At 34.7% G+C, this 9,806-nt stretch overlaps 1 protein-coding gene across 1 annotated transcript; it reads right to left on the reverse strand.

Moving 5' to 3' along the window:
* Positions 1–18: 18 nt before the first annotated feature.
* LOC120480908 (uncharacterized) lies at positions 19–9,769 on the reverse strand. The gene is made up of 11 exons (XM_039674346.2): positions 8,801–9,769; positions 8,505–8,547; positions 7,784–7,905; positions 6,997–7,078; positions 5,490–5,667; positions 3,985–4,058; positions 3,540–3,616; positions 2,827–2,927; positions 1,724–1,815; positions 1,442–1,567; positions 19–769 (listed from the first exon to the last, which is right to left on the reverse strand). Exons 1-11 carry the CDS (start codon positions 8,864–8,866, stop codon positions 603–605), a joined length of 1,128 nt encoding a protein of 375 aa, XP_039530280.2. The 5' UTR covers positions 8,867–9,769; the 3' UTR covers positions 19–602.
* Positions 9,770–9,806: the final 37 nt, after the last annotated feature.

Consider the following 9,806-nt stretch of genomic DNA (forward strand, 5'->3'; position numbering starts at 1 on the left):
AAAAACACAAGTTATGACATGATAAAATAATTATTCCGATTTATTTCAAAATTTCCACAATTTGAAGTCAGTGTAAAATAGAGGTTTCTGGTCTTATTGTGAGCAATTCAGTAAGTAAAAAATAAATAAACATTGATGTAAAAATGTTTTAAATACTAACTGCAAATATATTTGAAACATGTACACAAGCCCAAGTTAAACTCTCTTTCACTGTTCGGGCGTTTTGTGTCCATTCATTTTGCATTATTTCAAAATAATTTTGCAACTTTCATTGTTAACTAATACCTCTCAATTTCCTGAATACTGTATGGTTGAATTTGGAAAGATACTTTAAACAAGTAAGAGTAGTGTATGCTAGTATGTGGTTCCAATACTCACAAAGCCTTTAAAGAGACGATCTGTGTCTAATGCGAATCAGTCTTACTACAGAAACTCAGTGAGCACCATGGACTTGATTTTAGGTCAACGTAGATCTATTATATTAGAAATAGCCCAGTCCAGTCCTCCATGGCAGAAGTAAACAGTCCGTTACCTAGTCGACACTGAAGAACAAGGTTTCCGTTTCCTCGAATAGCAGCACGATGGTTTATTGACCTTTAAGATCAGAGGTCACTGAGACTGAGATCTGGAGGACTGTCTGAAACTCTGTCCACCCCTTCAGCATCATTGTCAAGGTTACTCTCAAGCCCACTTCCAGCATCGCTGATGTCACTTCCTGACAGGTCTGAATTTAGGCGGACCCGTTGGCGCCTCCTCCTGGTTTGTAATTCTAAAAATTAATTAGAAAAAAAGAGTAATTATTAGTGTAAACCTGGGTTTCTCCAAACTGTGGTCGATGAAAAACAATACTTGATTAAATCGTAAAAATGTACAATAAAACAAATAAATAAAATTAAAATAAGTGCCCTCCTCTCTTCAGAGAGTTAGTTTCCTCTCTAACTAAAATCATATAAAAAAATATTGCTTGAAATAAATAAATTAAATTGATGCCTTTGTTATATAAATTAAATAATTTATTTTAATTAAATTAATTAATTAAGTAAAATGAAATAAAAGCTCTTCACCTTATTTTATTTCAGCTAGTTTCCAAGGCAATGTTAATTCGAAGAACTACAATAACTAACACTTAACTTATAAACACAATTACTACAACGTTAAAATTAAAAACTGTAGTCTTTAAAAATATTAACAAAAACTATAAAAGTCTATAATGCCACTATACGATACTATAATAACAATTACTCCAGCTGTTTTGTCAAAAACACGTTTTGGAAGAAGGATTGATGCATTGACTCATTAGTTAAAAAAAGTTGCATAGTGTACCTTTAAGAAAATAATGACAAAAGGTACAGAAGGCTTATTTTATGTAGCTTTTACAGTTGCAGCTCTGCATGAGATTCACTTTTCAGTGTATCTCTCGTGTCATGTGTCCATGCGTCACCTGGTTCTTCCAGCCAGGATGCATCCAACTCGTCTGAGCTGATCTCGGCCAGACTGGGAGTGGGACTGAAATCATCCTCCGACACTGACGACACGCGTCTCTCGGCCCTCGTCTTCACGGTTACCACTGTTACCACACCGGCGCAAGAAATGAAAGGACAACACATGCAAAGAGGGAAATTGCACCGAAATCTCAAGCGATTCCAAATGTCAGAGAGAGGCTAAATGAAGGTTTTTGGCTTATAAATGAACCTTCAAGGCCCTTTATTGAGTGCGTTCTCACCTGGTTTGTGTGGCACCGGTGCAGGAGTGGGGAGGAGAGAGTCTCTCAGGACCAGACCTCGCACCTCGTCCTTCAGCTCAGAGACTGTGACTCTGAATCACACAGAAAATAAAGCGGCCTCCTCTCATCAGGGTTATTATCTTTAGCTAAACCCGTAAAGAAATTCATTGATTCATGAAATAAAACAATAGTTAACTGAAATTAAATATTCAAAAATGAATAAATAATAATAATCATCATCATTTAAAGGTGCAGTGTGTGATTTTTAGCGACATCTAGTGGTTCGGTTGTGAGTTTGCACTAAACCCACTGCTCACCCCTCCCTTTCGAAGAAGCTACGGTGGCTAAAACGGGACAAACATATCATCTGAGACAGCAAGAATAGCCAGAGTAAGCCAAGAGTGTGTAACATTGTCATGGTCCGTTATAAACCACATCATGGATAAAGTTTACAAAGCCATAGTCAGGTGAGGATCAAGGGTCTTCTTAATATATGATATAATATAATAATAGCAATCAACTGCTTGTCTCACAAACGTAACCAGCACATTTCTCCCCACATAGCAAACCCATAACACAGCGAGGGAGAAGAACCACATGAAACTATGCAGGTTTTCTAACAGGGTAGTAAAAGTTTAGCATGCTAATATGAGCCGTTTCTGTGGCTGAGCTGGTTAAAGCGTAAAGCCTTGTTTAAAATCGACGTGTCCGCAAGAACAAATGTTTGGATTTGAGAATGATGGTTGACCACTTTAATGTTGTTTGGATTAGAAATTATGAACTTAATTTAGAAATGTTTTAAAAATAAAGCTTTTGGAGTGGAGCGCGTGCAAAATAATTAATCGCCGTTTCCCGAATCCACGGCTAACATCGAAAGGCCGACACGGTTGAATATTGTTCAGTCCTGAGACTTCCACGGAAGATACAGTATACGCATGTACACTTTTTAATATGTGGACTGCTATTATTGATTGCTATCAGGACGTGAAGAGAGTTTCAAACAGTATAACAAAAAGTGTTTATGAAAAATATCTTGATTTCAACCCATTTCAGTATTCCAATCACTCACCCCTTGAGAACCACTGCTTTAAGGACACACTCACCTGAGGTCACGTACTTCCTGTTGAGTGTGCTGGTATTGTGACACCATCCGAGCCAGTTCAAAACTGTGCGCTCGCTGTGAATCCGTGAAACTCTCTAACGTCTGCAGAATACAAACATGAAATGAGTGAACAGAAGCAGAACATGCTGTTTAATGAAACTACACAATAAAAAACACTCGTTCACAACATAAATCCTTATGCAAATGGATATTGCATTGCACATAATTTACATACGGAAGTATATTAAAGATATATTAAAGATACAGTGACAACAGTCAATGCAAATCTTGCCTAACTTTTTAGGTAAAATGGTAAATATTATATTTAGTACAATGTAAATGATACCATACAATCTGAAAAAGCAAAATAGAAAAAAAACATACATTAATGTTCAAAGATTTCTGCTCAGCAAGGCTACATTTTATTTGATCCAAAATACAGTTAAATATATATATTGTGAAATATTATTACAATCTCAAATAACTTTGATCGCAGGAAAAATTAAATTTTAACATACATTCAAAGATAAATGTAACATTTCGGATTTTTAGGAAGTTCAAAAGAACAGCATTTATTTGAAATAGAAATCTTTTGTAACATTATAAGCCTTTTAATCAATTTAATGCATCCTTGCGGAGTAAAAATATTAATTTCTTTGAAAGATAAAGACGTGAATTAATAATACTGCACATATACGTGTGTGTGTCGTTTACCTTAGAGCTGCGTTCATACTGTCTCCTTGTTTCTCTGGCCTCTGACTGGAGCTGGAACGTATCTTCCTCCTGTCGCACTACAGAAACACAAACCAGTTTGCTTTTTTAACATTCATGAACACGATATAAATGCAGCCAAAATGCCCAGAGTCAGAATGTCTATCAATATTGAGGTGGTTATGAATGTGAGGCCAACACAAACACTGCCAGTCTCGAAGCGTGATGTTTATTTGCGTGACAGCGGAAGCAGAAGAAGCGTGTGTGTGTGTTTATATTTAACACAAAGTGCATTTGCACTGGCAGGAAGCCCTGACTGTAATAACAGGACACTCATATACTGAAAGAGTTTGATTTATGCATGGAACATTATAGCGTATATCTGATATGCAAAGATGGTTCTCTATGGCATCAAACGTATATGAAAAGTGACTAGTGTACGACCTACTCAGTTTGTTTTTGAGAATGTCCACCTCTCTCCTGAGCTGCTCCACTTCTTCTCTGCGGAGTTTAGAGCTGAAACTGTGGACCGACAAATATTACAAACAATCAGTGTCTGTACACGCACAAGCCGTTCACTACAAGACGATTACTAGCACACTTGAGTTATGATTTCATCTCGACTTTACACTATTTAGTTTTTTAGATTTTATGTGCATGACAGGGTTGGGTCAACAGAGTGAATATTCACTATATATTTGCAAGATTTTAAAAAAAAATTATATACACTACTGGTGAAAAGTTTGAAAAAATTCTGATTTTTTTTTTTTTTTAAATGTTCTTGATTAAGTCTCTTCTGCTCACCAAGGCTGCATTTATTTGGTCAAAAATAAAGTAAAATTTAATATTTTATATAATATATTTAAAAAATATTATTTATATAATATTAATATTTTTTTAAACATTTTTACAATTAAAAAGAACTTTCTACTTTAATATATTTTAACAATTTATTTATTTGATGCAACGCTGAATTTTCAGCATCATTACTCTAGTCTTCAGTGCAATGTTATTTATTTTATTTTTATTCATATTTTGAATTAGCTTTTATTTTCATATTCGAGTTTTGTTCATTTTAGTTTAATTTTCATACATTTCATTATGTGCTTTTGTCAATTTATTCGTTTTAAATATTGCTATAGGTTCAACTTATTTTATTATTCCATTATTTATTTCCAATTAATAATTTTAGTCAACCTAAACATTGCTTCAGCCTAATTTTATTTTTAGTTTATTCAACTAATATTTTTATTTTACCTTTATTTCAATTAATAGAAATGTTTTAATAGTTTTAGATAATGATAATAACCCTGCTCCAGTGTCACATGATCCTTCAGAAATCATTCCAATATGCCGATTTGCTGCTCAAGAATCATTTCTGATTATTATCAATGTTGGAAACAGTTGTGCTGATTCATATTTTTGTGGAAACTGTGACCAAGTAATGTTTCTCAGCAAAGTATGCATTAAATTGATCAAAAGAGACAGTCAATGAATTTATAATGTTACAAAAGATTTCTATTTCAAATAAATAATTTAACTTTCTATTAAATAATCCTGAAAAAAATATTAAAGCTGAATATTAAACCGTTTTCAACATGATAATAATATGAACCATTATAAATACTTGAGCACCAATAAAATTAATAATAACTGAGCACTAACTCAGCATATTAGAGTGATTTCTGAAGGATCATGTGACACTGACTGCTGAAAATTCAGCTTTGATCACAGGAATATATATATATCTATATCTATATATATATAATATTCACATAGAACACAATATGTCTGTTTCGCAATATTACTGTTGTGTAATGTATTTTTGACTTAATAAATGGTGAGCAGAAAAGACTTCTTTCAAAAACATCACAAAAAAAATCATAATTATTCCGGACATTTGACCATTTTTTATTTATTTTTCCCAGATGCCACTAAAGAGTCATCACAGACCTTTCTTCCTGGTTTCCTAGAGTCGTGGCTCGGTTGATCTGAGCTCTGAGGCTGCTCAGCTCTCGATCCATCTCTCTCTTCCACTGCTCCGTCCGTCGATCCGGTCCAGGGCTCAATGCTCTCCGCTCCACATCCCGCTCTCTCTCCTCCAGTTTATCCAGAAGTCTCTTCTGCTCCTCTGGAAGAGACCAGCTCTACAATTAACATCAACTCTAACAGAGCAGATTTTGGTCTTGGCATATTCATATTATATTAAATTACTTGTTGAAAAGAAGTATTCATTAAAGGGGTCATGACATTTGACACTTTTATTTTAATATGTTCCTTGAGGTTCACTTATAATGTTAATATAGTTTTGGTAATACATTTGGTACTTGTTACACACGTTACATGTATTTACTATAGTAAAAACTAAATCAGCCATAATTGCATGCAATTAACCCTTAACCAAATCCTGATCCTACCCCAACCCTATAGTAAGTACATGTTAATTATTATTACTCAGTACTTAATTAATCTGTAATTAAACTGTAACAGGGACACCTTAAAATAAAACTTCTTTTGCACAAAAAAAAAACAAAACAAATAGATGTAGAAAAATTACTATTTTCAACCTTCATTCTGCCTCTGTCTGAAATGATCAATTTTATTAAGGCACAGCTAAGCTTGTCAGTAAATGCCGATTGCTAAATCAACACCCACTTGTTATTGCACACGACTGAGTGTTTTTACAACATATATATATAAAACCGTCAGTTACAGACAAAGCATTATGAAATCCTTCACTTCCGGTTCGTGATGCCGCTGCTGTCAGATCCAGTACAGTCGGCTGCTTCCTCTTTTAACAACAGTTTCTTTGTGAACTCTCTATTACTCTGTGCCGCGTTTACAAAACTAAATGCTCCGAACAAACATGCGATCCAGGAGGCCATTCAAATAAATCATCCAGTTGTTTCCAACACTGGGATCCTTGTGAAGTCTGTACAGAGACGCAAACCAGCCGTTTAAACTGGATGTGTCAATGCAAACTTTTTCACTCTTTCATTTGTCCTGTTTTCAGCAGACGCAAGTGTGTGGAGTACGTCAGAAACTGAACGTGTGTCATATCCAGTCTTAAAATAAGTTCTGTTTGCTTTTGACATGACGCGATACTCGCATCCAGTCTAGGCGAATGTCAGCCGTTAAGCAACTGAACGCCAGTGGGCGGGGCCTATGGTGTGATGTACAGCTATTGGCTGATCGGTTGCTCTAGAGGCGGGCATATGTAAATGATTTTGCCTGTGTGATGATCATGTCACAGATCGCATTATCAAAACAAGCCGTTTTTGGAGCTTGATTAAATAAATCCTTTGTCTATAATTAGGGGGAAATTTTAATCTGTGAAACATGCAGGATATTTTAATGTTATGTGTCAAAAGATCAAGGCAAATTTGATTTCTCATGTCACGACATCGTTAAAATATGAGCATATTAAAGAACATGGAAATGCATTGAGATGGATAATCACCTTGTAATGTTTGTATTTGTCTGTGCTGAGCGTTTCGTTCTCTTTCCGATAATCGAAGACTCTGGGTTAAAGTCTCAATGGCCTGTGGCAAAATAACATACAAATTATTTGTTATTCTGGAATGGTGCACTGTAGGATTAAGTTTATTATATTAAAGCAAGATACTGCAGTCAAAAACACTGTTTTTTCAGGCACTGTACTTTATAGACTCTATATCTATTTGCATATATACATTTTTAATTTGCAAAACACATTTATACATCAACAAGATGGTCGGCTTAATTCAGATTTGTGTTCAGGAAATGTATACAAATGGTGCATATTTAATTACTTAATGCCTCATTTGCATTTTAGAAAACTTTTAATACAAAACAATTGTTTTATTGTACTGTGATTAATAAACTAGGGAGCTATGGTGATGATATCTACAGTATTAGTTCAAATGTTTACCCAACCCTATTAACTATACATATGCATGATCATACTTTTCAGAGGGCCGATATTTCACTTTTTTCACTGTTTTCATGTAATATTCTAATTTTCTAAGATTTTTAATTTGGGGTTTTCATAAGCTCTAAGCCATAATCATTGAGTTTCACCTGTATATTGTGCCCCAGATCTCAGGTGGACAGCACTAAATACAGATAAATGATCCAATACCTCATGTGATCCAAACACATATTAATAGCAGATGAAGTCAACTCTCCACGTGTGATGGGATCACGCGAGCCAGAAGTTGATATCAGGTGAAAGTGGGTCATGTGACCACAGCAGGTGTTAGTCTGACCTGAGTCTGCTGCTGTAGTTGTGTCTGGATGGCGGTCAGATCTGACCACTGAACCGCCGGACTGAGAGAGGACGAGGGCTTCAGATCAACACCGGCTGTGACCTCTCTGACCGGAAACACATCTACAGAGAGAAACACATCAACTAATTAAATCACACTAAACATATACAGTAGTGGATAACACTGATGTCCAGAGGGGATATTTTAAAGTACATATTTGAGGGGAAAATCAAAACAAAACTTGGTTAGGGTATTTATCTGACTAAATTATTTGGCAAAAATAAAAATGTTTATTTTTACTATGCAAAAAAAAAAAATGCATAGAAAAGCAAAAAAAAAAAAAAAACTCAAGAAAGAGGTTATTAATATTTTGTTGGCTCTCTCTTGTTTTTGCATGTGTTCATAATTTGTTTGTATGACAGCCTGGGCCACTAAAACTGGAATTAAATGAATAAAACAAACTGAAAGCAGATGGCAAAATGAAAACTGAAAATATAAAATAAAAATGATAATAGTAATAATAATAATACTAAGTGAACGTTGCTCAGAAATAGCAAATGTAGTATTTTGACATTAAAAGTTTTCAGAATTTAAAACTTTTACTAATTTCCATGACTTCTTTAGGCATTCCCTTTTTATTTCTAGGTTTTTCATGACTATGGGAATATTCTTCATCTGTCATTTTTTTATTAATGGGCTTAATCATTTAAAAAGGATTTACCTTCAGTTCTTCTAGGAGATCTTCCATATGTAGTTAGGCGTTCCTTGTAAGACACAATATTAGTAACTGAGGTAAATTAAAGGTGTATTTCACAGAAGAAAGTAAGTGGTTCAGAATAGCATGAGTGTGAGTAAATAATGACAGAATTTTAAATTTAGGTGAACTGTCGCTTTAATTCATCTGATCTAGCACACAGAGAGCGCACTCTAGCGGCCAGTATCTGCAACATTCTAAACTGACATACATTTAATAAATGTACAATTAATTATTATTAGTGATGAAATACAGTCTCTTACCCTCATCTTTGCCACACTTCCGTCTGCCTCGGAGATAATGGAACTCAATTGATGGTCCCAGTTCATCCTGAACGCCTGATAACCAGCTTCTCGAATTAAACACGAGCATAAACCTGACCCTTTAAACCAGCAGGAATAATGACAGGTGAGGTTACAGGGACAGGTAAACGGATCGCATATAGTGTCACCGGATTCTGCAGAGGTGTGTTTCAGCTTTAGTAACGTTAAACAAACAACTGAAATAACGCTTCAAAACACGCGCGCGAAACACTAAAGCGACCGTTTATTTCAGAGAAACTTCACAAACGAATATCCTTCCATAAATAATATCATTAAAAGCTCGATTACATGTCCAAAATCCTCTTTTTATGGGGCCAATGCCCGTTTCAGTTTAAATCCAGGAGCCAGCGCCACACGACACTTCCGTCACACCACATGGATTGTGGGAAATGTAGTAAATCTGGTGTAATGGCCGCTCACTGCTTGTGAGATAGCAACTACTTAAACATACTGGATCAGTAAGATATGACACCATTCACATACATTATATTCTACTGTATATACATGTATGTTTGTTTTAATTGTAAAAAGTGCTATAGCCATTATATTTATACTTAAGGTTTCTAGAACACGTGAGACATTTCACGTAACTTACTGTAAACTCAACTGTTATCGTTGAATGCGGGCGTAATAACATATAGCCTCCTACCCAACCATACATTTACAAATTGTCACATGTATTACAATTTACTTAATACAATTCCGTGAGTGAGAGACAATATATCTTAACTTTAGCTTCTTAACGTCCATTTAGTCAAATCTGTGGTACAGGGTTATTATATTTAACTAAAACTTGAACAACCATAAAATAAACTACCATTTTCGTTACTTTACAAATTTAACAACACAAAAACTACCAAAACTTTCAAATCAAAAATGCCAAAAATAGAAACTAGTAGCATCTTCATATTAAAATATATCCACTTGGCTGTTATATCAAGTTTCA

Source organism: Pimephales promelas, chromosome 13 (genome assembly GCF_988280905.1).
Source record: "Pimephales promelas chromosome 13, fPimPro1.hap1.1, whole genome shotgun sequence".
NCBI lineage: Eukaryota > Metazoa > Chordata > Actinopteri > Cypriniformes > Leuciscidae > Pimephales > Pimephales promelas.